The following is a 15,625-nucleotide window of genomic DNA, read 5'->3' as shown; positions in this document are numbered from 1 at the left end:
GTTGGATTGACCTTGAACATAAATAAGTATTTATAATATTAATTTATATTTTTATTTAAATTTAAATAAAATAAAAATAATCCGGATAGCAAACTAGTTTATCAATTAGATAGTAACCCATTTATCTCTCGATCAATAATATTATTTAATAGAAGAGAAACTAAAATACAATAAACTTCCTCCCGAGTCCTGACAAGAAAGGAAAGCTTTCACACATTACAACTTTGAATCCTGACTTTCAAGTCCAAGCCACCGAATAGCATTCATAGCCAGGCATGAAATAAAACAGAGAAAACAACGACACTTATGAACAAAATCCACCTCTCCAATAACTTCTCTAAGCTTATCAATCTCAGCAAAGACTTTCCATTGATTCCAAGGCCGAGAATTCATACTAAGCACCCAATTGATGGCCAAAGGGACAACGAAGTGTTACGATTCGTTTAAGAACCAAAGAATAATAATTGCCTGCAGCATGTAGGGAATTATCATGAACTAAATAATTCAACAATTGAATCGAAGCCTTTTCAAGGCAGTCATCAACCATTAAAATAGATGGTGGCATTACCTAGAAGCACTAGACAGAAGTACAGAGAAAAACATGAAACTAGATCATAAAGGGGGCTCAACTTAAACTCTTGCTAGTGTTAAAGCCCCTTTTTCTTTTCCAGGTTTAATTTTGTAAAATCCATGTTACCTAAATTTTCTGTGTAGAATTTTTAAATCTTTCTAGCAGTTCTAGAATTTAACTTTTAAGATCATTTTTGAGTTTATAGTTTGTATTATAATTATAACCCAGCCATCTGCCAATCCTAAGCCCTATGAACCCATGTGATCAATTCGGCCATGAGGAGGAATTGTGAAGAAAATTCAGCATGCATTTGTAAGTGGGCGTGTCTCATTTTTGCTATCAAAGTTATTCAAAACATGTACGCAATTCCATGGACGCCGTACAATTGGATGATATTCATGCTATCAAAGTTATTTTCATGATTTTCATGTTTTTGTTGGTTTGCAAACTTGCGTTGTGGTAACCTTCAAAGTAGGCATGTCCCACTTTTGCTGGAAAAGACTGAAGTTCAGCCCCCATTTCCCAAAATGGCTCAACAATCGACTGGACTGCTACTTCATTCGACAAAAGTGCACACATTGCATCGCCGCGTCGCACTGTGCCATGCCGTACGAATATAATACAGGGAAGCTTTGCTTGTTTTCCTCGTGGTTGCTTGTTTTGCCTGTTTTCAACAAACGTGCATGCATTGCATCACCCCGCCGCGCCTCGCCGTGCCATGTCGTACGAAAAATAATACAGGGAAGCTTTGCACATAAACGAATATTGGATTGAGTCACAGTAAAATATTTGGCTTACTACAGAAAATGGATTAGGCCCATTAATGCCAAAAGACCGCAAACGCACAGCGCTTGGCGTTTCGGACGTTGCCATTGCACAGTGAGCTAGGGCCCTTCCAGCTAGTGCTGGGTGAAGATTGTGAAGCAAAAATGGGCCAAAACATATATGCATAAAAAGCTGAAAAAGCCCTTTTTAAATGGATAGTTGTTGGACAGATCGGGAATTTATCGTGCCTTTAGAGCTTCAAAGACTCACCGAACAAAACGGGTCTTTCTAGAATCGCACAAGCAACGAGGAACCCACAAAGCAAAGAAAAATAGAATTAAAGCCCAATTGTCATTTTAAAGTAAATTAACTCACTATGTTTTGATAGAGTTTAGCTACTAATTAAAAGAGCATTTGGAAAACTGATTTTTTCAATAATTTTTCCATATAAAGAAAGGGTTGAAGATGGAAGAGTGAATGCTTATTTATGGAAAATTGTAAGTTTACACGTAACAATTAATGGATTTGTGTGCATCAATTCATTAACAAGTCTAATTTTCTTCAAAACAAGTCGTAGTCCTACAGGAACACTTGTTCAATAATGGCAAATAAGCACAAAAAGTGAACTTTCAATTAGTAAATTAAACTGTTAACTTTCTAACAATCAAATCATAAGTAGCAAATTTTATATTACTTGTGCTATAAATTTGTGCCTATTTCGCAAATTAGTTCTAAAACTTTAATGATGGTCGATTCAGTCTTTTTATATTTAGGTGAAGTAAACAAGACATTTAATGAAGCTTAATGAGTACCTTATTACAGGGTCACAACCAACAACATTTGGTGGTCATTGATATTAAAGTACTATTAATTATATTTAAAATCAGTCAACTTTTCACCAAACTCAAATTCATTAAAATAAGGTAAATTGAATAAAAAAAAACAACCTTTGCTCATATTTTAAATTAAACCCCAACCTTTTACTTATTTAAAATTAATACCCAATCTTTTTAAAATTTAGCAATTTAAGATACGCCCTTACATTAGACTAAAACTAGCCATCCATAATGAGTAAACTTTTTACAATTCCAATTTATTTCTATCAATTTTTATAAATTCTTTCATTTCTTTAACCAATTACAACTTTCAATTTTTATCCTAATCTTTCATTTTCCTTATATTTTAGTCAAATCCTCATGCACACACTAACGGTCGGATGCCATAATTGAAAAGTTGTGTTTAATGCGTGAATCACGTTATGGTCCAGACGCTTTATTAAGATATCTTGCGTAATTTGCGTAGATTATGATAAAGAGGCTACAATAGAAAGATTAAATATTAAATGTATGGATCACAATAAGGTTCAAAGTTTGTGATTGACAGATCATTCATAAAATTGTAGATCATGATAAGACCTGGAGTAGTTTGTGGTGCTTTGCAGTGAAGGTGAAAGGGCATAAGGGTTACTTTTATTTCAGCATTTATTGATTCAATACAACTAAAGATGCTAGGGCATGCATATGCTAGTAATGCTTTCATTTTCGCAGCGGCACCTGAAACCAAATTTGGCTTGCTCGTTGATTGCTGTAATCATTGATCGTAATGTCAGGAAGGGTGGCACTGGTATCTTTCACATCCATCACCTGTTCAGTCACCACATGCAAAATGGTGCCATCACTCCGAAATCGCCACCGTTCCTCAATCCATCCATCGCACGTTCCCACAGTAACTAAGTCCCCACCTGCATTTGCATATTTGAGACACCCATCACGATTTTTCTGAGGCCTGATGGTCTCGTCTGGATATATTGCCCACTGTTGTTCAGCATCTTTACGCACACATTTCTCCAGCCACACCTGACTTCCACTTGCTAGCAAGCACAGACCATTATAACCAACAATGGTGGTCACTGATGGCTTCGTATTATTACTGGCATACCAAACTTGCCTAGAACCAAAAAAGATGTTATCTACAACCAGATTAATCATGCCTGAGCTATCCTTACTTCCCGTCAAGACTAGCCCAGATCTGGGATTTCTTATGCTTCCGTCGCTCCAGATTTTCCATTTGGTGGCATCAGAGACAGCCGTGTCACAATCATAGATCATCACATAGCTTCCGGAGCTGTATCCATAAGTGGTTAAGCATTTTCCACCAGATCGAATTGTGTTATCATCTGTTCTCAACGTCCATAATTGATTGGCCTGATTTTGTCCACATTGCCATAAGATTATTTTGTTCCCATTGTGGTAGCTTCCCTCGTATACATCAACACACAGACCATTCTGTCCAATAATATTCGAGGTTGGTGCTAAAGCTCTTTCACAAGTGTCACCGTTGTCTTCCAGGCCAATGGATCTCATAGCCATAGGTAACAAAGAAGAAAACTCATATGATGATATTGATGCTGGCATTTCCAAAAGCTGCAGATTTGCTCTTGTGTTTCTGCATCTTAATGGCATTATTGCAATAATGAAAAGCACTTGTCTCAAGGTGCTCAAAACCAATTCTTGACCATCATATACTAAACGGACCGCTGTTGTGAAGATTCCATCTGTTGCAGATTGGATGGCAGAGGAGATGTCTTCCCAGCTAGTTTCATACTCCGTCACTAAACCATCTGGATAAAACACTCCATAAGTTCCATCTGCACGAGGCTCTGCAACTGCAAGTATTTCTTGCTGGATGTTTCTCAATCGCACAGCTTCTGAAACCATCTGGATACAAACTATAAGGGCTCTAGCGATGGGGCCACGAGAAGAACTGGGTTGAAGATAATTCATGTTCTCAATATGTTGGCGTAGTTCATCAATTCCCAGAGGAATTTCCCTTCTATCACCCACTCCTGCAGCAGCTTCAAGTGCCCCATATCTGCCAGTATATGGAAGAGACTCTCTCTGAGTGTTTGGGAAAAGAGCATTACGTGCATCAGTGGGAACATCGCTAAAGAAGTAGGAGCTTCCACTTCCACCTGCTTGATAACCCAAGATATACACATCACTGACATTCAAAGCTAATGTGACGGTTTGGTACCCATTTGAGAGCTCCACATAAAGATATTGTTGGGGATCAGTAGGCTGCGTAGATCTGGGAGGCAAAACTGGTATGTCCCCGCTTCTATCTGCACGATCTGTCAATGCATTGTATAAATCCTTCATAAACATCAGATACGAGTTTCTGGTGGCACCCTTAGTGGTGAATCTCACCGTGTAAACCGTGAGCTTGTGTTCATTTTCTGTCGCAGCGATGCAGCACTGTGGTTGAACCATGGATATCCAACAAACCCATACTGCCAACACAACCCAAACCTTCATTTGTTGTTGATACAAGGAAACTTTCATTTCATACAGTGTAAGAAAATTTTTATCGAAATATATTATTTGGTGAAAGACTTTAGTAGGTAGAGAAATTTTTGCAGTGCTTGGCTTTCTATGTGATTTTAATGGGAGGAGAGGGCCTTTTTATAACAATATATAGAACTTTGATTCTTTTCACTTTACTTGATGGGGATCGGCCGTTCTTAATAAATTAAAGTTCCTTGGCAGGTATGGAATATAATTATTGAGCTTTCCAAAGCGAGAAACCTCGTGATTTTACCTAGTCATTGTTAGTTACTAACTAATAAATATTATTTTTAGACCGCATTATTTTTATTCAATTAATAAAAAAAAAAACTCAAATTATTAAGCTTTTAAAGCGTGAAATCCTCGTGATCATGCGTCATCATTATTAGTTACTAACTAATAAATATTATTTTTGGACCGCACCATTTTTACTTCACCTAATAGAAAAAAAAAAAAAACTCAAATTATTGAACTTTCAAAACGTGAAATTCTCATGATCATGCGTGATTATTATTAATTACTAACTAATAAATATTATTTTTGAACCATACCATTTTTACTTCACCCAATAAAAAAAAAAAAAAAACTCAGATTATTGAACTTTCAAAGCATGAAATTCTGGTGATCATGCCTGGTCATTATTAGTTACTAACTAATAAATATTATTTTTGGACCGCACCATTTTTACTTCACCCAATAGAAAAAAAAAAAGAAAAATTCAAATTATTGAGCTTTCAAGGTATGAAAAGATTGAAATCTTCTTGATCAACGTTTGATGGGGTTGGGGTGATGAAATATTAATATAATAACGATTTCAAAATGGAAAAAAAAAGCCATTTGGGATAAGAACGATGACATTGAGAATAGAAATTAAACAAATTATTTGACCGGCAAGTAGCGCTGGTTTTTTGCGGGTCCTGAGATAATAATCCATTTATCATTATGTTTTTCACATGTTTATTTCTAATATTTACAAGCTACCAACCAAACCAAAAGTCTTCATCTTGTAAATTCCATGCCCTAATCTTTTTTTTTTTTTTTTTGAAAGGGACAAGAAAGGTTTTTCCTTCTCAAATAATAATATTATTTAATAGAAGAAAAGAGACCAGTTCTAACATGAAAGGAAATCTTTTACACATTACAACTCCCAATCCTAACTTTCAAATCCAAACTATCGAATAGCATTTATGGCCAGGCATGAAATAAAATAGAAAAGACAACAACAACAACACCCATTTTTGTCAAGGAATCAGTAAAAGAGTTGGTTTCTCAGTAAATATGAACAAAATCTACCTCTCCAATAACTTCTCTAAGCTTATCAACCTCAGCAAAGACTTTCCATTGATTCCATGGCCGAGAATTCATACTGAGCACCCAATTGATAGCCAAAGAGACAAGAAAGTATTACAATTCTTTTAAGAACCAAAGAATAACAATTGCCTGCAGCATGCAGGGAATTATCATGAACTAAATATTTCAGCAATTGAATCGATGCCTTTTCAAGTATCTCCTACACACTGATGGAATTTTAATAATATCTCCTAACCTAATAAGTTTTCTTGAAAAAAGTTGTCATTTGTAATTTTTAAAAAATTATACCATGTCATTTATACCATTATCCTTTTAATATTTTTGCATATTTCACCCTGTTTAATATGTTTCATTTTTTTTTTCTATATTCCTCTTTACTGATTTTTTAAGAATTAATTAATGCGTTGGAATAATTCTTATGTCTCTTCCAATTGTATTATTTATATTTTTTTGAAAAATGTTACTACAAATTTCTTAAAAATTTATATTATTAAGGACGTTTCAACAATAATTTTATTATGATTATTGTTTTTTTTTTGGTTAATTTTCACCTTTTTTTAGTAATTCCAATAAAATTTTAATTTAAATTATATGACCCAAAGAAACATAATAAATAATAATAATCAAATCAAAGTAAAGGACAACAAATTATATTATATCATTTTTTCTAGTTCAATGAATTACTTTTCTTTTCCAGGTCTAATTTTGTAAAATCCATGTTATCTAAATTTTCTGTGTAAATTTTTCAATACTCTCTAGCAGTTCTAGAATTTATTTTTTGAGATGTTTTTTTAGTTTACAGTTTATATTATAATTATAACCCAGCCATCTGCTAATCCTAATCCCTATGTACCCATGATCGATTCGGCCATGAGTAGGAATTGTGAAGAAAATTCAACATGCATTTGTAAGTGGGCGTGTCCCATTTTGGTTGGAAACGGCTGAAGTTCAGCCTTATGCCTTGATTTACTCGACACACGCATGCGCATCGCTGCGCCGTACGAAAATAAAACAGGGAAGCTTGGTTGTTTTCTCCTCGTAGTGGGTTGCAACTTGCAACTTTTATTTCAACATTTATTTTTTCAGCACAAATGCTTAGATCCAGCATTTATTTATTCAATACAAAAAGGATTATGCATATGTCACGGGCCACCAAAAGTTTAAGCCTAGTAATAGTGCGATTTTAGGTAAGAATTACCATCAATATACTTAAGTCGGCGCACGGTCCGTAACACAATGCATATGCATATGCTAGTAGTGCTTTCACTTTCACAGTAACACCTGAAACCAAATTTGGCTTGGTCGTTGATCGTTGTAATCATTGACTGTAATCTCAGGAAGGGTGGCACTAGTATCTTTCACATCCATCACCTGTTCAGTCACCACATGCAAAATGGTGCCATCACTCTGAAATCGCCACCGTTCCTCAATCCATCCATCGCATGTTGCCACGGTAACTAAGTCCCCACCTGCATTTGCATACTTGAGACACCCATCACGATTCTTCTGAGGCCTGATGGTTCCGTCTGGATATATTGCCCACTGTTGTTCAGCATCGTTGCTCACACATTTTTCCAACCACACCCGACTTCCACTTGCCAGCAAGCACAGACCATTATAACCAATTATGGTGGTCACTGATGGCTTCGTATTATTACTGGCATGCCAAGCTTGCCTAGAACCATAAAAGTTGTTATCTACGACCAGATTAATCATGCCTGAGCTATCCTTACTTCCCGTCAAGACTAGCCCAGATCTGGGATTTCTTACGCTTCCGTCGCTCCAGATTTTCCATTTGGTGGCATCAGACACAGCGGTGTCACAATCATAGATCATCACATAGTTTCCGGAGCTATATCCATAAGTGGTTAAGCATTTACCGCCAGATCGAATTGTGTTATCATCTGTTCTCAACGTCCATAATTGATTGGCCTGATTTTGTCCACATTGCCATAAGATTATTTTGTTCCCATTATGGTAGCTTCCCTCGTATACATCAACACAGAGACCATTTTGTCCAGTAATATGCGAGGTTGGCGCTAAAGCTCTTTCACAAGTGTCACCTTCGTCTTCCAGGCCAATGGATCTCATAGCCATAGGAAACAAAGAAGAAAACCTATATGATGATATTGATGTTGGCATGCGCAAAAGATGCAGATTAGCTCCTGTGTTTCTGCATCTTAATGGCATTATTGCAATAATGAAAAGCACTTGACTCAAAGTGCTCAAAAGCAATTCCTGACCATCATATACTAAAGGGACTGCCGTTGTGAAGATTCCATCTGTTGCAGATTGGATGGCAGAGGAGATGTCTTCCCAGCTAGTTTCATACTCCATCACTAAACCATCTGGATAAAACACTCCATAAGTTCCATCTGCACGAGGCTCTGCAACTGCAAGTATTTCTTGCTGGATGTTTCTCAATCGCACAGCTTCTGAAACCATCTGGATACAAACAATAAGGGCTCTAGCGATGGGGCCACGAGAAGAACTGGGTTGAAGATAATTCATGTTCTCAATATGTTGGCGTAGTTCATCAATTCCCAGAGGGATTTCCCTTCTATCACCCGCTCCTGCAGCAGCTTCAAGTGCCCCATATCTGCCAGTATATGGAAGAGACTCTCTCTGAGTGTTTGGGAAAAGAGCATTACGTGCATCAGTGGGAACATCGCTAAAGAAGTAGGAGCTTCCACTTCCACCTGCTTGATAACCCAAGATATACACATCACTGACATTCAAAGCTAATGTGACGGTTTGGTACCCATTTGAGAGCTCCACATAAAGATATTGTTGGGGATCAGTCGGCTGCGTAGATCTGGGAGGCAAAACCGGTATGTCTCCTCTTCTATCTGCACGATCTGTCAATGCATTGTATAAATCCTTCATAAACATCAGATACGAGTTCCTGGTGGCACCCTTAGTGGTGAATCTCACCGTGTTAATCGTGAGCTTGTATTCTTTTTCTGCCGCAGCGATGTAGCACCGTGGTTCAACCATGGATATCCAACAAACCCATACAGCCAACAAAACCCAAACCTTCATTTTTTGTTGATACAAGGAAACTTTAGAAAATTTTTATGGAAGTATATTATTTCTTGAAAGACTTTAGTAAGTAAAGAAATTTTTGCAGTGCTTTTCTTTGTACGTGATTCTAATAGGAGAGGGCCTTTCATAACAATATATAGAACTTTGATTCTTTTCACTTAACTCGATAGGGGTCTGCCGTTCTTAATAAATTAATGTTCCTTGGCAGTATGTAAATTATTGAGCTTTCCAAAGCAAGAAATCATCTTGATCAATGTCGGTTGGTGTAATGACTAGAGTGAGGTTTATTATGATGCAGTATGTACATTATTAACAATAAATGGTTTCGGATTTTTTTAGCCCATTCTATTTTGGTAGTTCGACAGCGAAAATTTTTTCGTTTATGTATTTTCAGAATATGAGTATGTTACTTGTTATAATTGCTCTTATTGATAATATAAAAAATGGATCTGCCCTTTTGATTGAGATAATTTTATCTTGTCGGATAATCATTCTAGTATATGGAGCATGGAATATATAAAATGGATGCAGAAATATTTAATTAGTTAAAGTTTATTTTTTTTGATAAAAAAATTTTGAGTTTAAATTTTATTAATGTTTATTTATTGAAATTATTTTAAATATATGATTTATAATTATTTATTTTAAATTATTATATCTTATTTTAAAATGAAAAACTAAATAATTTATCTATTTTATATTTAGATTACAAAAAATATATATAAATTATTGAGCTTTTCAAAGCATGAAATCATCTTGAGCAATGATAATATAAATAACGATTTCAAAATGGAAAAAGCATTTTAGGATAAGAACGATGACTGTAAGAACAGAAATTAAACAATTTATTTAACCTGCAAGTAGCTCCGTTTTTTATGGCCCTGACACATTTAACAATACGATAGTAACCCATTTATCGCTATGTTTTATACATGTTTATTGCAATATTTTCAACCTACCAACCAAACAAAAAATCTTCATCTTGTAAATTCCATGCCCTGTCCATGTGCCTTGCACGATTTTTTTTTTTAAGGGATAAGCAAGTTTTTTTTTTCTCAGCCAATAATATTATTTAATAGAAGAAAAGAGAAAATACAATAAGCTTCCTCCTAAGTCCTATCAGGAAAGGAAAGATTTCGCACATTGCAACTCCCAGTCTTGGCTTTCAAGTTCAGACCACCGAATAGCATACATAGCCATGCATGAAATAAAACAGAGAAAACAACAACACTTATGAACAAAATCCACCTCTTCAATAACTTCTCTAAGCTTATCAATCTCAGCAAAGACTTTCCATTGATTCCAAGGCCGAGAATTCATACTGAGCACCCAATTGATGGCCAAAGGGACAACGAAGTTGTTACAATTCGTTTAAGAACCAAAGAATAATAATTGCCTGCAGCATGTAGGGAATTATCATGAACTAAATAATTCAGCAATTGAATCGTCAAGCCAATCATCAACCAGTAAAATAGATGGTGGCATTACCTAGAAGCACTAGACAGAAGTAAAGAGAAAAACATGAAACTAGATCATAAAGGGAGCTCAACTTAAACTCTTGCTAGTGTTAAACCCCCGTTTTCTTTTCCAGGTTTAATTTTGTAAAATCCATGCTATCTAAATTTTCTGTGTGGAATTTTTAATACTTTCTCAGTTCTAGAATTTAATTTTTAAGATCTTTTTTGAGTTTATAGTTTACATTATAATTATAACCCAGCCATCTGCCAATCCTAAGCCCTATGGACAAATGTGATCAATTCGGCAAATGGGAAGCAATCGAATATATATATTACATTACAATATATATGGTTACCAGATAAGATTTGTTGATGTAGATACTTATGTAAATAATTTTTTTTTTTGACATTTAAGAAAATTGTTAAAATTTCTCTTTATAATGATATATAAGATATAGTTTTTAAAATTTTAGACTCTTTATCAAAAAATAAATTTCAAAATTTATTTAATTATCCAAAACTTTTAAAATTTAAATGAAAAACCAATTTAGATTTAAAATAATTAAAGGGATTGTTAGCCTTGAATTGATCTTTATTTTGAAATGACAAAACATTAAGCCAAATATGCTTAATCAAGATTTTGAAAAAGATTTATTTAGTACATGTTTTTAAATTTTATATTTTGATACTAAATAAATAATATGATTTTTAAAGTTTAAACATAACTTTTTTTATGTTTTCTTATTTCTCAAATCAAAAGTATCATTAAACATTTTTTTTATTTGAGCTTAAATGAAAGTCTAAGTGTTGTTTTTAAAGTGAACTTATTCATTTTGAACTTAATACAATTTTGATAATATTGATTTTGAGAAATAGGTTAACTTAAGAAAGTTGTTTTACAAAAACAAAGTTTTTCAACATTAAAATTTTTTTATTTTTTTGTATTAATTCACAAAGTTTTAATATTTGAATTTTAAATGGTCAAAAATCTCTTTGAGTCTACTTTCTAATGGATCAAACAAAATCAACATCCAAATTTTCTAAGAAAAGATTTTGAATTTTTACTAAACACTCTATAGTTATCTAAAAATTGTACAAAGGGTAGATTTAAAAATTTACTATAATTTGTACACAATGAATTTGGTGATGACTTTATATTGATAGAAAGCCCTTTAAGTCTAGTTTCTAAATCTTCAAACAGTTTGTAACTTGAATTTATATAACTCAAGATATGATCAAATTAGTGAGTAGAGTACAAAACAGGATACAACCACCCAGCTTGGACAGGATCAATCCCTTCAGAGAAGGGATCAATTGATTTTTCTTATAAAATACAAGTTTGTGCTCGTGCATGAAGAAGGGATCAATCATCTTGTGTAGGCAATTGATCACCTTTTTAAACCAATCAATCCCCTACAGAAAGGGATCGATTGGGTAGGCTATTTTCAAGTGTGAATTGGTACAAAACACGAACCAATCGATCCCCTCATGGAAGGGATCAATCAGATCATGCCTAGGATGTGTCCAATGACTAGTTTTTCAAGCATTCAATGGCTATTCTCTTCTCCCAAGTATCTCCAACGGTTAGCTTCTCATTTTCTCTATATATTAGCCATTCCAACACATCAAGAATGTTGATGAATCAAGAGAGCAAGATCAAACAAGTCATATTTTTATTCTCTCAAATAAATTAAAAGTTTTAGAGCTTAAATTCAATATCTTTTGTATTTCTTGTATCCAAAATATTGTTGTATTTTCATTCATCATTTTCTTTGTACTTCATTAGGCAAATACTCAATTTTGCGAGGTATTTTAGTTTGCAAAAATTATTTAGATTATCTTGTAAGTAAGAGATGGGATATCCTCTTGATATTGTAAGGGTAGAGGTTACTATCTAAGTTTTAAAAAAAAATATAGAGATTTAGTAAAAGATAGATTTGTATCTTGTAAGAATTTTTTTTTAATTAGTTGATTGAAGCCTTTGTGTGGATAACTAAAAGAGATGACGTAGGTGCTTTGTAGAGAATGACTGAACTTCTATAAATCATTGTATTTGATTTCTCTATCTCTATCTTTTTACAATTTATTATTGTTTATATTTGATTTTAAGTTCATTAATTGTTATTGTTTGCATTATATTTTTATAAAAAATGCTTATTGGTTTAATTTTCATTCAATTATATTGAAATTATTTGTTTGAAAATAATTTGAAGAGATCCAATTCACCCTCATCTTGGATCACCATCTCATATTAAAAGTTAACAGAGATAAAATTATTATTTTTTATTTTGGTAATATTTTATTTAAATAATTAAAATTAATTCTTATTTTTTATTTATGGATTAAATAAATTTATTTAAAAAATTATTGGGTTATCCAAATCTTTTTAATATATATTTATTTGAAAATTTTAAATTATCCTAAGTTTTTCTTTTTACTAAAAAAAAATCATCTTTATTTGTCATATACACCTTTAAATATATCTTTTTATTTTTAAAATTTAATTTTCTAATAATTAGTTATATGTATAGGTCTAGACATGAAATTAGTACTAAATGACCAAATAGCGAGTGGAAAAGCATAATTGTTCTTGATTTGTAATTAGTATTATATTTTGGAATGTTTATATTTTTGTTGCCTTTACAATTAAATTTATAATATTAATAATTGTAAAGTTTGCCCATAGAGTATAAAAAACTTCACATAACATTTTCAATCAGAACAATAACATTTATTTTTTATTTTTTAAAATTAATTTTTTATATATATCTTAAATTTTAAAAATATCAAATATAATTTTATCTTAACAGATTTCATGATAATCTTTCATTCTTTGAAAGGAACAAATTTAATCTAATAATTTATAAATGATTGTTTAATATCATTCTTTAACATCGATTTGATTTTTTTTTTGGTCATTGTTCTCCATTTTTGTGTTAACTCCTTTTCTTTTTATATTAAAAAGTGAAAGTTATAGAAGCATTTATCTTTTCTTTTATAGATATTTATAGTAAACACATAGTCTTTAACTTTGACTTTTTTTAATATATATTACAAGATGTAAAATTATATAAACATATATATTCTTATATTTTGTAGATGCTATTTCCAGACATTTTCTCTTTACTTTTGATTTTTCACTTAATTAGATAATATTTTTTCTTTCAATTAGCTTTCTTTTTTCATATATTATAAGGTGTAAAGTTACAGAAAATATTTTTTTCCTTTATTTTGTAGGTATTATCTATAAACTTTTTTTTCTTTATATTTAACTCTTCACTTAATCAAATAATATTTTTTCTCTTAATTTAGCTTTCTTACAATATGAAAAAAATACTTTCATTAATAATTTGCTTAATTACATTGATTTGAACATACTATTTATATCAAAATATTGTTACAAATAACACGAACTAATTGAGTTTTGAAATCATATTTTATGAATGTAATATAATTAGCGCATCAATTATGATTTCGTATAAAAATTTATAATATGCTATACTTCTTCCTCTTCAAAGTTATAATACTCTTTTTATTTATAAAAAAGTTAGGAATATTTGAAATCCAATTTGATTTCATTCTTTTTTATTTTTCAAATCAAATCTTATTTAGTAAGCACTTGATATTTTCTTAAATATAATTTTAAAAAAAATATGAATTTAAAAAATTAAGAAGTGTCTATGAATTTGATGGCATCCAGTTATAAACATTTTCAAAATTTAGATTTTATTTCAAGTTTAACTCAAATCACCTATTCAATTTATATTTATTATTAAAATATTAAAATTTTATCATATTAAATATAATTTAAATTTAAAATTAAATAATTTTTTAATATAATAATATTTTGAATCCATACTTAAAAAGTTATGCATAAAATCATAAATCCAATTAACGAACCGGTTTACTTCCTAATAAAGTTAAAAAATTATATTTAATTATAGTCCATTTATGTGTTTTTTTTTTTTAATTTCCTTTGCTTGAATTTTGAAAAACATTCATTAATCAAACATGAATATGAATTTAAAAATATGTATTTTCTTAATTTATTTTAATTAGTTAAATTAAATTAAATTTATTTAACTAACTTTCTAATATTTAATTGATATAAAATTATTTATTTTTCATATGATAAATAATATTATCCTACTTAAAGTGTATGAGATTATTTGGTAAGAAAAAAATTAAAATTAAAAAAATAATTTGTGATTTTTTAAAAAAACCTTATAATTAACCATAATTTATAAGATTTTATCCATTGTATTTTAACCATAAACTAATTTCAAGTATAAATAATTAGATATATATGATTTTGTCTTTCTTTTAAATTTTAAAATTTTGAATAACTAATAGTTTTTTAAATATATTTATTTGATAAATAAGATAAAATTAAAAATGATCTTACATGTCATTATAAAGATAAATTTTTTTACACACATAAATTATTTATGATTACTTTATTAAATAGATAACAAATAATTAAATTAAATGATAGGTAACTTTTAACTTACAACATTACAAACTAAATTTCCTAAAAAAATAAAAAATTTTAATTACAATTAAAAATAATTAATTAAATAAAATAATTCATACATCTTACGAATAACTAACTAGATGCAAAGAAAATTCAACGTGCACTTGTAAGTGGTCATGTACCTATATCAGTTAGTAAGCGCTGAAGTTCAGCCTCGTGCCTTGATTTACTCGACACACGCGTGCCGATCGCCGCGCCGCACGACAATAAAACATAGGAGCCAGGCTTTTTTATTGCAACTTGCAAGTGAAATACAAGGTGAAATCAACGCGTGCATGTGACCAAATGTTGGGTGGAGTCAAGTTGAATTTTTGGGCCACTTCAGAAGATGGATTAAGCCCATTTGTACAAAAGGACCACAATGCGCAGTGCTGGGCGTTTTGGACTATGCCCGTTGCACTGCGAACTAGGGCCCATCGGTCTAGTGCTTGATGAAGACTGAAACAAAAATGGACCGAAACAGAACTAGTTAAAAGTTTTTAACAATTGTGTATAATAGATATGCGACAGAAGCGGAGAAAGTTATTAACATTTGTATATATTCTTGCAAAGTCTCACTATAGACTACTTGTGATCAGACTTCTTCTACTGCCACTTA

At 31.7% G+C, this 15,625-nt stretch overlaps 2 protein-coding genes across 2 annotated transcripts; both read right to left on the bottom strand.

Annotated features, from left to right (window-relative positions):
* Nucleotides 1-2,639: 2,639 nt before the first annotated feature.
* Nucleotides 2,640-4,799, bottom strand: LOC111292315 (abrin-b-like). Its single transcript, XM_022884623.2, has one exon. The coding sequence runs from the start codon at nt 4,675-4,677 to the stop codon at nt 2,872-2,874; it is 1,806 nt and encodes a 601-aa protein (XP_022740358.2). The 5' UTR covers nt 4,678-4,799; the 3' UTR covers nt 2,640-2,871.
* A 2,038-nt stretch (nt 4,800-6,837) lies between these two features.
* On the bottom strand, nt 6,838-9,328 carry LOC149516338 (abrin-b-like). The gene has a single exon (XM_089767260.1). It carries the CDS (start codon nt 9,031-9,033, stop codon nt 7,261-7,263), a length of 1,773 nt encoding a protein of 590 aa, XP_089623386.1. The 5' UTR covers nt 9,034-9,328; the 3' UTR covers nt 6,838-7,260.
* Nucleotides 9,329-15,625: the final 6,297 nt, after the last annotated feature.

The sequence above is a fragment of the Durio zibethinus genome, chromosome 10 (genome assembly GCF_047325235.1).
Source record: "Durio zibethinus cultivar Kanyao isolate XHJ-2024 chromosome 10, ASM4732523v1, whole genome shotgun sequence".
Taxonomy (NCBI): domain Eukaryota; kingdom Viridiplantae; phylum Streptophyta; class Magnoliopsida; order Malvales; family Malvaceae; genus Durio; species Durio zibethinus.
This window is presented reverse-complemented; position numbering and strand designations above follow the sequence as displayed.

Excerpts from the sequence above, each read along its gene's own strand:
- LOC149516338 (XM_089767260.1), bottom strand. The coding sequence starts at position 9,033 with ATGAAGGTTTGGGTTTTGTTGGCTGTATGGGTTTGTTGGATATCCATG.
- LOC111292315 (XM_022884623.2), bottom strand. The coding sequence starts at position 4,677 with ATGAAAGTTTCCTTGTATCAACAACAAATGAAGGTTTGGGTTGTGTTG.